At 32.0% G+C, this 18,803-nt stretch overlaps 4 protein-coding genes and 1 pseudogene across 8 annotated transcripts in view; 2 read left to right on the top strand and 3 right to left on the bottom strand.

The window, feature by feature from the left end:
- Positions 1-986, bottom strand: part of LOC104741487 (nudix hydrolase 15, mitochondrial-like) — a 5,074-nt gene extending 4,088 nt beyond the window's left edge. For 3 of the 4 annotated variants that reach the window (XM_010462365.2, XM_010462364.2, XM_019236187.1), the window contains exons 1-2: positions 432-893; positions 139-281 (exon numbers count right to left, since the gene is read on the bottom strand). In XM_010462365.2, coding sequence (XP_010460667.1) covers positions 139-281; positions 432-828 — 540 coding nt within the window. In that variant the 5' untranslated portion in view covers positions 829-893. Of the gene's footprint in view, positions 1-138; positions 282-431; positions 894-921 lie in introns of those variants that run through there. The other variant, XM_010462366.2, reaches the window with a different exon arrangement.
- Positions 1,775-4,000, top strand: LOC104741489 (heavy metal-associated isoprenylated plant protein 3-like). The gene is made up of 4 exons (XM_010462367.2): positions 1,775-2,157; positions 2,551-2,756; positions 2,955-3,042; positions 3,446-4,000. The coding sequence occupies exons 1-4, from the start codon at positions 2,037-2,039 to the stop codon at positions 3,847-3,849; spliced, it is 819 nt and encodes a 272-aa protein (XP_010460669.1). The 5' UTR covers positions 1,775-2,036; the 3' UTR covers positions 3,850-4,000.
- Positions 7,915-9,290, top strand: LOC104741490 (protein SPEAR4-like). The gene is made up of 5 exons (XM_010462369.2): positions 7,915-8,286; positions 8,403-8,510; positions 8,608-8,687; positions 8,784-8,946; positions 9,027-9,290. Exons 1-5 carry the CDS (start codon positions 7,915-7,917, stop codon positions 9,225-9,227), a joined length of 924 nt encoding a protein of 307 aa, XP_010460671.1. The 3' UTR covers positions 9,228-9,290.
- Positions 11,340-13,791, bottom strand: LOC104741491 (annotated as a pseudogene).
- LOC104741492 lies at positions 14,809-17,184 on the bottom strand. 2 transcript variants are annotated; one of them, XM_010462370.1, is made up of 7 exons: positions 16,791-17,184; positions 16,524-16,694; positions 16,094-16,272; positions 15,867-16,009; positions 15,533-15,788; positions 15,155-15,448; positions 14,809-15,045 (listed from the first exon to the last, which is right to left on the bottom strand). In XM_010462370.1, exons 1-7 carry the CDS (start codon positions 17,182-17,184, stop codon positions 14,809-14,811), a joined length of 1,674 nt encoding a protein of 557 aa, XP_010460672.1. The 2 variants fall into 2 exon arrangements, 1 of the variants encoding a protein (XP_010460672.1); XR_760326.1 differs by lacking the exons at positions 14,809-15,045; positions 15,867-16,009; positions 16,094-16,272; positions 16,524-16,694; positions 16,791-17,184 and having other exon boundaries at positions 15,415-15,461; positions 15,533-15,586.

Consider the following 18,803-nt stretch of genomic DNA (forward strand, 5'->3'; position numbering starts at 1 on the left):
GCATACTATGACCTTGACGTTCAACCACAGATCAGCAGGATAGACTATAACCTCCATTTTCATTGACAATCGCAAATTATGATCTCACTAAGTAAGAACATGTATAACCAATAAGACATACAGAATTAGGAACCATACCTTAGAGAGAAATGGTTCGAGAGAAGTGACAACATCAACAAGGGAAGGGTCCAATCCAATCTCTTCCTCGGCCTCTCTGGTTGCAGTCATCCCATCATCTTTATCACCCTCATCCGCTTTACCACCTGGCAGTGATACTTCTCCTGCAACCAAAAACACCTCAAAATCCAAAAACACACTCTCAAGAATCTGAATAAACCAAATACAAAGACTGAACCTTTAAATCTCTGATACAGAAATCAAAAATCCCTCTAACCTTAATTCTAACTCAAAATAAAAAACGAAAGCGAAACCTGAGTGAGTAGACAATCGGGAAGATCTCTTAGTGAGTATGACACGCAAATCACCATCGTCTCCTTCGAAGATACAGATCAACACAGCGGCTCTCTTGGGTCTAAACCTCTCAGGGTCTTTCGAAACCGGAGCAATCATAGATTCCTGAAACCCAACCTGAGAAACCACTTTCCCAGCGGTCTCCTGATCTCTCTGCATCTCCTCAGCGTCGTCAAACGATGAAGAAGGCGGCGGCTTGTAGCCGCGGAGTTGCTGGGCCAAAGCGGCGAGTCGAGAAGACCCAACACCGAAAGAAGAAGTCGCCGTCACCGTAGGCTTCATAGATTTGCAGAGAAAGGTTGTTGTTGTTGTTGTTGTGCGTGCAAGTGAGGGAAGCCTACGGCAAAGCATAAACATCAAAATCCACCGATTTGAGGAAATGGGATTACTGTGTGTTGTTGGCAAAATCTAATCTAATCATTATTTTGACAATTTTTAGGACACACCCACCTCTTTCCTCGTGAGTGAGTCTACACGTGTTTCTTCTTCTCGTCTTGTTCCTTTTTTGGCTTTTCGTTCGCTCGTGGGGAAGCTCCCATAAAGGTTGAACCTTTATTTGTGTTGCGACTTGTGAGAATTTTTTAATTTTATTTTTTTCTTCATCAAATCTAAATAAAATGTTTATGATGTAAATATATATATATATATATAATTTAACTTGTAAATTTTTTACTTGTCAAGATGTGGAAAGAAATAAATTGTTTTACTGATTAGAAGACTCATCAATCTTGTTGAAACTTCAATTTTGATATCACTTTGTTGCAGAATCGATCAATTTTTTGTCAAGATACTTTTGTTTTTGTGAGGGCTTGGCTCCAATTAAAAAGATGCATTGGCTCTCCAACACAAGAATTTTACAGTTATTGGTTATTTTAAAAACATAAAAAGTCAGTCAATTGACGAAAACAAAAGATAAGTCAGTCACTCTTTTGTTAAATCTGTATTGACATATCATTTACACATAATTATTACAGTATCTGTTAGCTACCTAATTTTAACTAAAAATACAAGTGGAACTGGTAAACCACCTTTTACGAATTTCAACCAAGTAATCGAAGGGTTGGCACGATCAAAGGGACTTTTTCATATATTAAATTAAACTAGACAGTTGAGAGTATTCTTGTGTTCTCTATATTGTATATTAAGCATTATAGTGATCATCTTTTCAGAGAGTATATATCATCATAGTCCTCCTGTTCGTGGCTGATCATAATTAAACAATATACATATACATCTTACTATTTTATGTTTTTCCGTATGTGCCACACCTATGTTTTTGTAAAGTATCCATGTAAAAGGACTTCAACAGTATACATATACATATATCTAGAGTTAGAGTCAAACCAAACATATATATATATATAGTCTCAAATCACTTATCAAATGACATTATGTTAGTTTATATGTAACTTCTATCAGACTGTTTCTTGTCGTGGTTGAATTTCTAATTTCTATTCGCCTTGGCTTTTTCTACATGCAGTTGTTCAGACCAAAGGAAAAAACAAAACGCAACAACATAATAATAATCGAATCTGCAAATTTAGAGGTATAGATAGAACAACAAAATGGGAGAAAAAGAAGAGAAGAAAGAAAAAGGCGAGGAAATCATCACGGCCGTTTACAAGGTTCACCTTCACTGCCGGAAATGTGCCTGCGACATCAAAAAGCCCCTCCTTCGATTCCAAGGTTAGGCTTCATTTTCTTAACGATGATCCCAATTGTTTGCAAAGTTGTCCTATTTTAATAGAAAGTACTTCCACTGTTTCATAGAAGAGATGGATCTTGTACTGATGTTTTCAATCGGCTTTTTAAGTTTGGTCATAGTCCAAACTATTATATATAGAGTTTTTGCATGGCTTTTTTTTTTTGTAATTCTTTGTTTTTTTTTTTTTTTTAAGTTAAAGTAGCCAATACAACATTACCCAGAGGCAAACCAGGCCGTCGATCTCAACCGTCATAAATGATTTTTTTTTTTTTAATAGGTGGAATACCATAAAATTGTTACATTTTGGTTTAGCAACTATCATTTGGAGGTTGATAATGATGTGGTTACATTTTGACAATAATATATTATTGTAGGGGTTCATGGTGTGGAGTTTGATTTGGAAAAGAATGAGATCAAAGTAAAAGGGAAAATTGAAGTCGTGAAGATTCAGAAGCAAATCGAGAAATGGAGCAAGAAAAAAGTAGAGCTTATCTCTCCCAAACCGGCCGAGGTTAAGAAAACCACCACTACAACAACAACCACTTCTGTGGTAGAGAAGAAGACCACCGAGGTCAAAAAGGTATATATTTTGCTTCCATAATCGCATACCATATATATGTCGTACTCGTACCTATATATGTGTGTGAATGCATCTATGACTTCACTTTTAAATNAAAGGTATATATTTTGCTTCCATAATCGCATACCATATATATGTCGTACCTATATATGTGTGTGAATGCATCTATGACCAACCTTCACTTTTAAAAATCAACAGGAAGTTATCCGTACAACAGTACTAAAGGTACACATTCATTGCGCTCAGTGTGACAAAGATCTTCAGAACAAACTCTTGAAACACAAAGGTATGATCGAGACATCGATTCCATAGAAAATTATTTTGATCGTTTGAAATAGTATCAAATGAAGGAAAAACGTATATATATATACATAAATTCCAAAATCTATATTGATTCGTTTAGTCTACTTGCTTGGATTCTAACTTGGTTATTTTCGTAGCTATCNAACAGGAAGTTATCCGTACAACAGTACTAAAGGTACACATTCATTGCGCTCAGTGTGACAAAGATCTTCAGAACAAACTCTTGAAACACAAAGGTATGATCGATCGACATCGATTCCATAGAAAATTATTTTGATTGTTTGAAATAGTATCAAATGAAGGGAAAACGTATATACATAAATTCCAAAATCTCTACTGATTCGTTTAGTCTACTTGCTTGGATTCTAACTTGGTTATTTTGGTAGCTATTCACACCGTAAAAACGGATACAAAGGCGCAAACCCTAACGGTACAAGGGACAATAGACTCCGCAAAACTTTTAACTTATATAAAGAAGAAAGTTCACAAACATGCAGAGATCATAAGCTCAAAGACTGAGGAAGAGAAGAAGAAAGAAGAAGAGGAGAAGAAGAAGAAGGAAGAAGAGCAGAAGAAAGAAGAGGAGAATAAGAAAAAGGAAGGAGAGAAGAAGAAAGAAGAAGTAAAAGTAGAAGTGACCAAAACGACTACACAAGTTGTGGAGTGGAAAGAGACAGTAAAAGTTGAGGGTCAAAAAGATAAAGATGGAAACATACCTTACTTCGTCCACTACGTCTACGCTCCACAGTTGTTCAGTGATGAAAACCCTAATGCTTGTTGTATTGTCTAGCTACAGAGTTGTACATGTTTGTAATGTTGTTCATATCATGAAATTATACAGTATGAACCAATATGACGATGTATTGCAGTGATGTTGTATTAGTAAAGAACCATCTATAGAAACAGAGATATGTATGATTTTGCTCTTCGATGCCGGCAAATCAACGTAAATTAATTAAAGCTATGATATTTGACGGGAAATATAATTAATGTTTGCATTCTAAAATAATGTTAACAAAACGGACTATGTAATTTAAGCTTAACGAAATAGTGTGTTACATTTTATTTTTATTTTATGACAATGTTATTATATAGAGCACATTATGTATATAAAATACAAGTTTTTATATGCATATATATATATATATATATATATATTAAACTCCCGCTTTTTAATACTAGCGACCCTTCCATATATCAAAGTGTCCCGATGACTTACATAATCGTATACAATTATTTTTGGGGTTTTCTCTTTGTATTAAAATTTTTTATTTGTATTAGATAAATATTTTTTTTTTTGTTGAAAATACATAATTATATATTTCTGATCATTATAGTTATCAGAAGTGTTACGTAGTTGATTAATTATATTTTGGATATAGAATTTTATTTTAGAACTCGATTATAAATGTATTTTCATGTACAATATCGTTTTTTAAATTTAATACCTTGATAAATCAATATTCTATCAATCAAAAATTAAAATTTCGGTTTCATTTATATATTAACTAGGTAACAACCCGCACTATATGCGGGATAAATTGATTTAAAGAAAATTATTATAAGTAAAATCATTATCTATAACTAATATCTGTTTGTATAAACATAAATACATAATATGTAATTAAAGATTTTTATTTATTTATTCAAAACTGCATTTTTGTGTAAAAAATATGTTTCACCCGTAAATCTTTGAATGTGTAAGAAGTTTTATGGTAGAAAAAATATTGATAAAATGTTACTATTTATATTGCAATATGTCTTTTGTGTGGCTTAAAAATCAAATTCATATCTTCTTATGTTTCATTTTGTAATTATAACAATTTTGCATATTTTTATGTAACCATAACAACATATACTAAATTACTCGGTAGTTTAATTATTAAAATTTATTATATGTTAGTAACAATCAGATTCTAAACTAAATTTTCTGAAGCTAATCTAATTTATTTATTTAACTTTTTGATTAGGCTATTTAAATCTTTTGAGTTAGTTGGTTTATTAATATTTTCTATAAATGACCGATTATTATCAACAAAACCATTTTGAAAAAAATAATAAAATTCCAAAATCAACGTATTCATGTAAGAATACATTTCACCCGTGAAATATGTGAACGTGGTAAAAAAATATTTATAAAATATTACAATTTATGGCAATATATCATTTTGTGTGTTTTAAAAATCAAATTTCTATTTATGGTTTATCGAGTAACTATAACAATTTTGCATAACCTTATAGTCACTCATTTTAAATATATTATAATTTTTTTTGGATACTAAGTTTATTTATAATGATAAAAGTTATTGTCTCATTCCTTTTATATTGCACATAGATGAATATATGTTATCAATATTTCTATTTTTTAATGAATAATGACACAAAATGTTGAGAATAATTAGTTTACATACTTAGATATATATAAATAATCACATCATGATATCCTCTAATTTGTTGACATTTTTATATTTATTTATGAATATATATAAATCTATATTTATTGGGAATTAGGTTTCTTTTAATAAGTTGGAGATAATTTAGGGGTAATATACTTATTTCTATAATCAATTATAATAACTATTGAAAGCTTGTTATTTAAGTTATTATGGTAATAATACTAACATAAAAAATATCATTTTGTTTTTATATGATTACGTTGATAAGTTATATGTTTAATAAGTCATATGTTCTTTATTTTTATTTACTTTATATTAATTGATATGTTTTTAATATGTGATATTTAAATTTATGTAAGAAATGATGACATATAATTATTATTCAGTTAATTGTTCTTTTTGAATATAATGACATGCTAATGTAATTAATTAGAAAATTTAAAATTATTTTGCTAAAAAGTGCATAGAGCTCTCTGGCAACGATATATCAACTTTTTCAAAATTGTGTTTCTTTATTAATATATAGGAGATAAATCAATAAAACACCATAGTCTCGAATTATTAATTTATAGAAGTTTTATCGTAAATCATAGTAGTAATATTAATTTCCAAAATTGTTTTATTGTGTCGGGTATCATGGGACATAATTTTGTCCGCTGAAAATGTTTGATATTAATTTTTTTTTCAAATAATGTGTTTAATGATTATTCTAAATAAGACCGATTTTATGATTATACAGCTCAGTTTTTTTTGTTTGGTATATTCACATCCGTTGTAATTTAGTATTTAGAGTTTTTTTTTTCTCAAATTTATAAAACATTAAAACATTTGATATAGATCGAATATACGTATAAACCATAAATGTGATGTTTTCGGTATCTACTACACGCATTGATGAGAAAGATTTTTTAACTACCGGTACAAAAAAAAAAGAGCAATATAGTTTGAATAATAAAAGTTAAAACAAAACGAATATTATATGTGAGATCAGAAAGATCTAGAGAAAATAAGATATTAAAAGAAAGATATATTTGTATATTCACAGGAGTAACACGTTTTAACAACTAACTAACGTCGATCAACCATTTTCGAGTTTGCAAGAGGAAATAGTTCATTACGTAAAGATGTGATTTTTGTCTGATTTTATATATCGCATCGTATCTAACAGTAAATGTGGTATATATTTTCTTATTTACTTTCTCGATTTTAAATAAAATCTTTGTCTTACACATTCTTCCTCTTAGTTGTTAGATACGCCCAAAATTCAAAGTTGGCTAAATTGATGTGTAATCTTTAAGATATATATTAATTTGTGTTCTTGATGAACTAATTAGTTATCTTATGACAAAAAGAACCAATTAATTACATGTGGTCAAATATTGTGTGACATATATAAGTACAAATTAACAAGTAGGAAGATTTGTTTCCTCTTTTCTTTTTCCTTTGTTTATAATCTAATTCTACATGATAATTTTTCTAGTATGTCAACTTCCCATATTAGTTTTCCCATTTTTATATTGTACGAATTCAACATATCTCTCTGTTCGCTGCATTTTTCTTAGACCTTAAAAAATAGAGATTACATAATTACTACTTTCCTAAGTTCTTACGTTTGACCGAATCTTTCTGTTCTTCTTTTTTGTTTTTCAAATTAGATATTGAACCTATTAGGATGACCAAAATAGTTTTGCCATGTAGGTAATTCACAAATCACAACGTGTACCGATGTAAGTGCACCCGTGGCAAACAAATCTGATTAGTAGTAAAAACTAAGGGGAAAAAAATATGAAATCTATATTGCTTAATAATATACATTTTTCCCATAAATCCGAAAATTTTACAAACTCATAATTGCAAACATATATTTTAATCAGATAAGAATAAAATGAAACCAGATTTTTAATATAATCCAAATTACATATAAAGTTAGGAAGAATAATTCTGAATTTAAATTAAAATGTGGGTTTATTCAGATAATTCCTAATTAAATTCTTGAAAATAAAAGCAAAGAAATTATTCAAATTACATATTTGTTTATTCTATTTTAGTATCCTCCAATGAGAGAATCACGGAAATAAAAAAATGAATCTCTCTATCTACACTATATCTTCCAGGTGGTTCATAATACTTTCATACCATGGAAAGAAGAATAAAGAGAGAGAGAGATCTTAAGAGTCCTAAAAACATGGGAGTTTTTTTTTTGAAAAAAAATTCGTAAAATCCCCAGAACTTTTCTCACTACGCAAGAAGAGCCGATTTTTTCTCAGATTTACTTTCCTTCAATCTCTCCATTTTTTTTTTATTAATGACTTTTATTTCTTTCTCCTTTTGCCACATATTTGTTCTCCCTTCACTTTTTTTCTCTTCTTCACCATTATAAATTGCTCTCTCCTCTCTCTTCTTTTGTAGACCAAGAGATCAAAAACTAAGTACTAGAGAGCATCAAAAAACACATCGAGATGTGTAGTAAGACGAATAGTGCGAGGTATCGAAACAGAGATGACGATGATTACTCTGTCTTGTGTCCCAAGAAACAGAAGCATAATAATAATGGAAATGGAGGAGGAAGAAGAAAAGTCCCACGAAGAGGGCCTGGTGTCGCTGAACTCGAGAAGATCCGTCTCGAGGAACAACACATCTCTACAAACGTACAATTTCCTCTTCCTACTCCTCTTCTTCCGCTGGAGAAATCTCCGGCCATCATCGATAAAACCGGTCCAGTTTACCCTTTCTCGTCTTATTTCACGACCGGATCTTTCCCTAATGATTTGATCCCTCCCGCTCCAGTCTTTCAGAGGAAGCATGATTCGTCTCTTCATTATCTTCCTCCGGTAAATAATCAAAAGAACATATTCATAGTTTTTTAATTTTACAGTTTTTTTTTTTTGTGATATATACGGATTTGTGTTTATTGTTTGTATATATGTGTGTGTGTGTGTGTTTACAGATGAATCTACCGAATCAAGGATCTGGAGGATTTTATCAGTTTATAGAGCCCCCTTTAAACCAAACTCCTTGTCTTGACAATGTCACTCAATTTCTAGGCGAAGAAAAGGTTAATCATTTTTTTTGGTGTTATATCCATCCTTAAATAAAATCAAAGTAATCAATTCATTGATTCTTAATAATCTATTTTGATTATTATTTAGCAGAACCTTGCTGCGAAAAGGCCATGGCATTTTATGGCAGAGACTGCGAAATGTAGTGTTGGACCGACCATAACTATCTCAAGGTTTTTTTTTTTTTTTTAGGTTTAACCAGTTTCTTTAGTTATATTATATGTATTAAAACGTTCAAGTTTGTTTATTTGACATTTTATGACTTTCAGGGATGGTAAACAAATCAAATCACTAGACCTAAGATTGAAAAATCATATTCAAGATTCCGGAACCACAATTAGAAATCCAATCACCATTGATTCATCTTCTCCGACAACTCCTCCTTTACCGATTTTCCCAAATGCTTCATTCGATCTCCCTCGCTTTTTACAGGTAATGTATAGTTTCTATGAGTTTCTACCAGTTTGGTTGATCAATTCTAGTTTCATTTTCATCTTTTTGTTTTTTTATAGAATGAACAGAAAGAAGTGGTTGATCATGAAATCGTACCACGAACGAGGGGTGCAAATTTTCCGATAAATAGAAAACCGTTCTACAGCTTCTTGCCCTCGAATGACCAGAGTATTCGCGACCAAGATCGATCCTTCGGTTTGAGATCCGAGAGAGATGATTCAGTTACTGATCACGGCATTGATCTTCGCCTTAAGTTATAAGAAAATGATTTTCTAAGCAAAATTTTTTAAATTTTGAATCTTTGTGTCATCAGTTTGTAGTTTCAATCGGATATATATAACAAAGAATTTTCTTAGTTCTCTTTAACAAGAAAAACATGATGAGGGTGAAACAAACATACTTTAACCATGGCCACTTCACCTTCAAGAATAATAATTAAAGACAATAACTAAAGACAGTTAGTGTGAGGCGTAATTAATTAGCTTCAAAAAAATCAAATCCTTTATATTATTTTCTCCAAAATCTCATAAAATTAACTTAGTACATGAATAACAAAATAAGTATTGAAAATTTTAAGAGATTGGGATAGTTCTTATAATGTCTTGGTCAAACACAATTATTTATTTGTCCAATAAAGAAAAAGAAAAAAAGAAAGTCATACACAACAATTTTTGGATTTTTCTGTTTGTGATAAAATTTCCAATTAATTTAAAATCAACGATTATACAAATTAAAGATAACTTTGCATGTTATGAGAAGTGTTAAGTAGTTGATTATGTTATCAGTTATATTTTGGATATCAAATTGTATCTCATAACTCAATTATAAATATATTTCCATATAAATCAAAGAAGTAATATTAATTTCCGTAATTGTTTTATTGTGTCAGCTAAAATAATCGATATCAAAAATCTTGTCAGCTAAAATAATCGATATCAAAAAAATTTGGAATAAAAAATTTGAATGACAATTTTGTTTACATATTGTGCTACCAAACAACTTCTTATATTATTGGTTTTTTGCATTTCCAATTTTGAATTTTCTTAAAGTTAGAAAACTTAAAACACTTGATAATAGATCAAATCGAAATAAATATAAAACAGAAATGTTAATTAAAATAGTTTGAATAATAAAAATTGAAATTAAAAAATATAATATAAAATCTGAAAAAGATATAGAAAAATAATCTAGATAAAGAAAATATATATATTACGAAACAACTCATTTTGAATATGGTTGATCATTTTTCTCTTTGCAAAAACTGATAAAGAATCCATTATTTAAAGATGTGTTTTGTTGTAGTATCCAAATATCTAACAGTAATTAAATAAGTATATTTTTTATTCACTTTTTCTATTTTAATCGTATATTCTTCTTCACGTAAAATGTAATATTATTTTGTAATTTTCACAAACTAGTTAATTACTTTAAAGAGGTTTGCATTTTGTGTGCAAACTCATCACGCTTAAGGTAAGTTTGATTTTTGATTTTGGTTTGTTTTGCTTTAATATCTCAAGACATCAGTCATCTTCGAGCTGTCATTAAGAGCAAACAAATTCCTCCCGAATACATATCTTTGCCTAATCAAACCAAATTACTATACTTAATAACCTAAACACACTATATAATGATTAATAACAAATTAATACGTAAGTTAGAAATGTTGATATTGATTGGTTATTCATTTTTGAAAATTAATAATATATTTTCGTTTTTATAATTTAGTTAAATTGCATAAATTCATATTTGACATTTTTACATTTAATGTATATTATTAATTTTTTCTTTTTTTCCCAGCGTTTTCAGATTATTTTCTAAACAATTTTCATCGCAGCGGTGAGCACGGTTAGAACGTAACCTCACCCTCGAAAGGATGACGTTGCTTAATCATCACAAAACGCTACTATTAATTTGTTCTTTAAAACCTATTTTTCTAGTAGCATTTTTAAAACAATTTATTACCTTTAATTACTAAGATGGTTTTTATATTGTACTTCCAAATTAATAAAGAGGAGATTTAAAAAACAGGAAAGGTGCACGTCTCTAATTGTTATTACTTATTAGCATGTTATTACTATACAGGTTTATGATCATAATGTAAAGACCTCGAGGTTTTTGAACATACAGTATAGAATAGTAAAGATTTTTTCTGTAAAAAAATAAATAATAATAATAAAGATTGACAATCCAAAGACCGTACAAGTGAGACATACTTAACTACAAAAAAATCAAACTTTAGTTTACAATCTCCAAATGTTATGCAACGATTTATAACAATATATAAATTGACTTAGCACATGCACAAGTATTATAACTAAGTATTAAAAGTTATAAGAGATCGGGAACTGGTTCTTTGTGTTACAAATTCTTGTCTACAGACTTGAGAAATGAAGATAGATCAAGAGAAGAGAGACAAAGTAAAGAGTAAAGGCCAGTAAACATATCCAAAACGGGTAAGTCTTTCTCACGGTATGCCTATTAGAAATCCAACAATCACAATAATGAGAACTTCAGTAGAATAATCCCAAGTCAATTCTCTCGCGTATACAATCGCCAGTATACATGAAATTCCAAGAAGATTGTTCATTGTAACATCACTATATATCTGCAAGGAAAAGAAAAGGTGGAGAAAACTCACTAACTGTAAGTTTTAAGTTTCATTAATTAATGAAGTTTGAACAAAACTAACCTCAGAGAATGTATCTGATGTAATTCTGGCCTTGTCTTTCTTGCGACAGAAGTGAGCAGACAAGCATTCTTTAAGTTTCTAACCAATTGGATCACTGCAAAGACGACATAGAAGGAAGGAACTCCAACTGATACGGACAAAATCTCAATGTTCATCATGAAAGGTCTTGCAAGGAACATGACAATCATGATTCCTACAATGACTTCAGTGGAAGCTTTTAATGTTCTCTTTGAGAAAAACTTAGCAAAAAAGCTTTCTTTTGCTTGTTCCACCTTCAAGACCCCAATCTCCTGCAATTGATTTACACTAATCAGAAGAAAACCTAAATGGAATCATTCGGACGGAAGATGTTAGTTATTACTTACTGAAGGGTTCTCATCACTTTGACACGTGGGGTTGTCAAAGGTGAATTTGTAATGTTTCAACCAGTTAGCAATTCCTAGTTCGAATTCACTCTCGTCTATTTCACCGTCTTTGTCTCTATCGAAATACTCAAGCAATGTAGTAGCAAGCTCATTTGCGTTACACTTCATTCCCCCCAATTTCTCAAACTCAACCCTCATGTTTTTTAACTCAAGAATCTGTATCTTTCCATCTTTGTTTACATCAAGTTTATCGAACAATCTACAATAAGCGGAATAAATGTTAGGATTCCACATCGGAAGTTTGAAGAGACCTAGAGCTCATAAAACTCAGCAAGAAATTAACAGTTGTTGCTTAACCTTTTCAAGCTCTCTTTACTTAGTTGTCCATTTCTCAAAAGGGTTTTAGGTGAAAAGCTCTGCAAATGCTTATGAACTTCTGACATGAGCTCAAACCTCGCGTGATCTAAGCTCTTCTCCTGCTCCACTTTATCAAAATACTGCGGAAGTTCGACAAACAAGACTAAAGACTAGGCAAAAATGAATAAGTCAATTTTGGCAGCTCATAAGATCATACCGAATAAGTAAAATAGACAACAGTAGCAGAAGCTGAGATTATGAGAGTGATCAATCCGATAAGGTCCTTCCAAGATTGTGAATCAAACATCTCTGAAAATGTTACGATTATGAAGGGCAGTATTGTCAAGAGCATAATCCCTGCTGCTTTTGCGTTCTTAGGATCTGCTTCTACGCTAGCTCCTGTAAACAACACACCCCAAAAATTATAGAAAATTTATCCCAATGGATTTAACAAAGAAAAAGACAAAGTTGACCAAACGTTGTGAAAACTTAAAAACGAAAAAAAATGTTGTGAAACCAAAACGATATAAAAGGTTTGTGTAATTGTTATTGCTTATGGATAATAATTATATTCATCAAGGTTCAGTTTTAATTAGAAAATGGTATAAGAAATTAAAATATACCAAAAAGGCTTTTCAAAATCTTCTTTCTGGAATGTCTTCGACTTGGAGACCGTAGAGTCTGTACGAAATTGAAAGTCATTAGAGTTTACTAAACGATCTCATGCTTCTACGGAACTAACAAGGAGAAATTAAAAGATCTTACAGGAGTCGTTGGCTCCTCGACCTCATCAACTTTTCGATCAGAACCAGACAAACCAAAAACAACACAAGCTCCCCATTGAATCGTCAGAGCAAACACAGTATATCCAACTGTAACTCCAAGGGTATTACCAACCATCGAGTTGGCCTTTTCTCGTGTTCCCATCAAACCAGTCGCTGAGATCATTACCACAAGCTTGTTTAAAGATCATACATTATAGTAGTAAAAATATTCACAAGAAGATGAAATGATTGATTTCTTACAGAGAATAAGTGCGATTCTTGGGAACATTCTAAGAAGAGGGAAGACGATTCCGCCATAGAAACCGACCTCGAAGATGAGAAAGAGCTTAGACCTTCCTTCAGACAAGAAGTATTCACCGATCATCAAGAGACAACCAAAGGAGAAAACTTGAAAGACATATCCTCCAACATTGTCTGCACATGGAAGAAACCCGTAGACATGAATGCACGCGTTGTTGGAAACGCGATTCGGCGGATCAAGACTGAGAGACTCGTAACTTGATCCGTCTTGGACTCCATCGGAGACCAAGGTTAAGTTTTTCTCAGAGAAAGAACTCGGAACACGACAATTCACACCAGAGGCTAAAGCTAAAGAGAGAAAGGACAGAAACAGAACAAGACGTGCCATAGAAGTAAACTTAAAACAGAGTTTTTAATGAGCAGTTTTGTTGTATGCGTCTCTTCTTACTTGAACACAAAGAAACTAAGCGAAAAGTAGTCTTACTGTAGCAATTTCAATTCATCACCTTAATCCTAAATATAATATATGACTATATGAGAGAGGCCAACTGGCCCAAGTTATCCAGGTTAATTCCCTACACGGAATTAAATTTGAACATTCACAACCAATATAGTATGTTTGATTAAGAAAATACAAACATTCTAACGTTAAATAAACCTATGTCAAATATAACAGAGAAAACCCTTGAATTAAGGTAGTAGAGCCAAGAATTGAAATTGTCCTAACTGCCATCTAAAGCACTATTACCGTTGTACATAAACGGAAATGAATGTCTCAAGTTTTCAATATGTTTAAATCAAACATAAAATTAGGGTTTTAAGATACTATATGTAGTATATAGTATTGTGTCTTTGTTCAGGAAACTTAAATTTCATTCAACCAAATGCGGATACAAATCATCGAAAAATACAACAGTGGCTGTTTAGAGGAACATTGACCGTATCAGAGTTACTTGCGCGGAAAGAAAGTTTCCAAATCTTCTCCCTCCTTTCTGTCCATCCTTTGAGCTCTAAGTTTCTTTTAGTTTTTTTTGTCCTCTTGTTGTTTGTCTTCTCCTTAGTTCAATTCATACTCTAAACTCCTCTGCTTCTAGGTACACCTCCGATCCAAAGTATCAAAAGGAACAATAATGCATGGAAACATCTCTTAGGAAATGTCTAAATGCAATTCTAAAATGATGAAAAAGTGTGGAAAACAAACTTGAAAAAGGCTAAACATGGGACATATCAAAAAATTTATATATTTCCCATTTAGCATCAAATAGCTTATAGACATACAACGCAGACAAAAAAATTGAAATACATAGTGGATTGGGATCAAAATAGGAAAAATATGAAATCGTGAGAGAAGAATTCTTGGAAAGGTTCACTGCTCATTCATTGAAGGTGGAAGTTTCGTTCTTGTCTAGAGAGTTGAATGGAGATAGATAAGGACAAGGGAGAAGACGTAGAGAGCAAAAGCCAAGACACTTATCCAAAATGGATAAGTTGATCTCACATAAGCTGGTACCCCTATTATGAGGCCAACAATCACAATAATGAGAACTTCTGTTGAGTAATCCCAAGTTAAGCCTCTCAAGTACACAATCGCCAATATAATTGTAATCCCCAGCAAATTGTTTAATGTAACATCTCTGTATATCTACAAAAGAGAGACACAAAACTCAATTACTTTTGAGCTTTGATAAAAGCCATGCAGATCAGATAATATTTGATAGTAATTAATTAATGGAGTTTCCAATAAAACTAACCTCAGAGAATATATCGGATGTGATTCTCGCTTGGTCTTTCTTGCGACAGAAGTGAGCAGACAAAGCGTTCTTTAGGTTTCTTGCCAAAGGGATCACTGCAAAGACAACATAGAAGGAAGGAACTCCAGCTGATACCGACAAAAGTTCGATATTCATCATGAAAGGCATTGCAAGAAAGCTGACAATAAGAATCCCTATAATGACTTCAGTGACAGCTTTGAAGGTTCTCTTTGTCAGTAACTTAGTAAAAAGACATTCGTTTGTTTGTACCATCTTCAATACTGCCTCATCCTCCTGCAATTAAACACTTTCTCGATTTCTTAATCTGATCATCAAGCAGGTAAAATTGAATCGAGAAGAATAATGTAGTGTAATTACAGCTTGGTACTCTTTTTGTGAATCGGTGCTATCGACGGTGAATTTGTACTGTCTCAGCCATTTTTCGATCCCTTTCTCGAATTCAGTCTCATCTATCTCACCATCTTTATCACTGTCGAAATCAGCAAGCAATGTAGTGGCAAGCTCATGTATGTCACACTTCATTCTGCCCAACACCCCAAACTCCACCGTCAGATCTTTTAGCTCTGAAACTTGAATCTTTCCGTCTTTGTTGACATCGATTTTTTCAAACAAACTGCATAAGTAATAAACCAGTAAGCTAAGAATACAATAACAGAACAAAAATAACAATGATAAAGTGGATATAACACACCTCTTTAAGCTCTCTTTGCTTAGTTGTTTATCTCTTATAAGGCTTTGAGGGGCAAAGTTCTGCAAGTGCTTATGAACTTCTGACATGAGCTCAAACCTCGCGTGATCTAAGCTCTTCACTTGGTCCGCTTTATCAAAATAATGCCCAAACAAAAAAGGTTAAAGATCCAAGTAGGCAAAAAAAGAAAAAAAAAATCTTAGATCATTTTTGGAGAAGCCACATACCAAATAAACAAAGAAAAGAACAGTTGCAGAACCAGAGAATAAGAGAGTGATCAAAATGATAGAGTCATCCCAAGATTTAGAGTCAAATGTCTCTGAAAAGGTGACCAAGACGAAGGGAAATAAAGTCAAGAGCATAATCCCAGCCGCTTTCTTGTTCTTAGGATCTGCCTTTACGCTAGCTCCTGCATAGAAGAAACCACACAAAAACAAAATAGTTTAGCGCGTAAGATTTGAAAAAGAAAGAATGAGAAAAACTGTAAGAGATATTTAAACTCACCAACAAGTTTCTTAATAAGATTGTTCCTGATACCATTTCGTCTTGGACTCTTTGTGCCCTGTATCAAATTATACAAATCACTTCATGATACTATACACTCAAAAGAGACAAAGAAGTAGAAGAAGAGGAAGATGATGGATCTTACAGAAGTTATACTCTGGACTTCTCCATTTCCTATGGACTGATCTGAGCTCAAACCAGGCAAGCCAAAGACAACACAAGCTCCCCACTGCACTGTCAAAGCAAAGACAGAGTATCCCACAGTAACTGCAACGTTATTACCCACCATCGAGTTTGCCATTTCGCGGCTTCCCATTAGTCCAGTCGCTGTAACCAAAACCCCAAATAAGACATGCATGATGATGGTAAGAAGTTTCGTAGTACTCAAATATATATGTATCCAGAAGAAGAGAGATGACTTACCGAGAATAAGGGTGATTCTTGGGAACATTACAAGGAGAGGGAAGATGATACCACCAAAGAAACAGACTTCGAAGATGACAAAGAGCTTACACCTTCCTTTAGACAAAAAGTATTCACCGATGATCAGTAGACAACCAAAGGAGAAAACTTGGAAGACATATCCTTCAATATTGTCTGCACAAGGCAGAAACCCGTAGACATGAACACAAGCATTCTCGGAAGAGAGATTTGGCGGATCAAGACTGAGGAACTCGTTGCTGGATCCGTCTTGGACTCCATCGGAGACCAAGATCGAGTTATTATCCTCGGACAGAGAACTTAAAACACGACAGTTCACTCCAGAGATCGAAGCTAATAGAGGGAGAAAAGACAGAAACAGAGCAAGACGTGCCATGGAAGTAACTTGAAACAGAGTTTTTAATGAGTCGTTTGGTTCGATCCTTCTCTTCTTACGCGCATATAAATATACACACACACATGGGAACTAACCGATGAGTAGCTTCGAGACGTTTTTTGTCGTAATAGAATAAACAAAGGTTTAAAAACTTATCTTAAAAAAATTATTGAGTCAGATTTTCAAAGAACGTGAAATGAATTATTAGCATGTTATTCTTATTTCAGTTTTGTATAATGTAAAGAGCCTCGAGGTTTTTTGAACAATATGATACAAATATAGAATACAGAAAGACTTTTTTTTCAAGATCTAAGGAAAGACTTTTTTTTTAAAGATTGATAATATTGATGAAGCTGAGCTTAATATTTAAAAACTTGGCTTCCTTAATTATTTCTAATTAAAGAAACGGGAATGGTACACCTCTCTAATTATTATTAGCATGTTATTATAATTATATAGGCTTTATTATCACAAATGTAAAGACCATTGAGTTGTTTGAGCATATAATAGAAATATAGAATAATATAGACATTTGCTGTAAAAAAAGAATAACAAAGACATTTTATGCCCATGCCTAGTTGACAATATTGATGACACTATGAAAACTTGATTCATCAAAAACTTGGAAAAAAAATTAATAATTGACTCAGCAATTATTAAGTCTGATTTAAATATTTCTTATTAGGAGGAGGTAACTAATTATATGGGCTTATGATCATGATATAAAGACCCTCAAGTGTTTCTGTAACATATTAATTGAATAAAGAAAGACTTCTAGTGATGTTATTAAATTGATGAAACTAGGGCTTCGCATTCGGTAACCTATACATAGTGGCGTTATAACCGCTAGAAATATTAGATATAAACTAATATAGAAATATAACATAATGTTTTGTCTAAATATTTTAGTTATTTCTGAATGTAGTTTAAGCATTATCTAGTGAAAATAAATACACAAAATTTTAGACAATCGATTAGCGCCTAGATTTCTTCTTATCAATGGAAATGACTTTAAACAAAAACATCATGCATGCTCGACATGAAATTTGAAGAAGACAAAGAATGAAGGGTGCAAATGGTAGCACTAAATTAATAAAGGAAAATAATTGTTCTAATTAAGGTATTATTTAAATATATATAGTAGTTGGAATTCAATGACAGAGTCAGTATTGATTCGAACTAATAGTGCACAAACTATAGAACATATATAATTTGATGATTCGTTCGAAAACAAATTAGCGTGAAAAGGAAAAACCATATAAACAACCGTATAAAAAAACATATAATAACCATTTGCATTCATTGTCTTCTCCCTAATTCGTCATTCTCCCTTGTTATAGGCGAAGTCTTCAGCAGATGTGAATTTTAGCAGGTCTTTATCTCTACAAATTAACAGAGAGCTCTCATTGATGAAGAAGAAGAAACTCCTCCTACTGATCCCAGGAAAGCCTCCCTACTAGAGGCAAAGAGAGAGGCAAAAAGATTAGTTGAAAGAAGACTCCAAGAACACGAAGAAAAGATTGGTCGGAGCTTAGAAGATTGAAGAGAAGAAGATGGTTTTTTGGTTTTTGTTTCCTTTTTAAGCCTTTTTGTATAACAATCAAATCAAAATCTTTTTG

The sequence above is a fragment of the Camelina sativa genome, chromosome 14 (assembly GCF_000633955.1).
Source record: "Camelina sativa cultivar DH55 chromosome 14, Cs, whole genome shotgun sequence".
Taxonomy (NCBI): domain Eukaryota; kingdom Viridiplantae; phylum Streptophyta; class Magnoliopsida; order Brassicales; family Brassicaceae; genus Camelina; species Camelina sativa.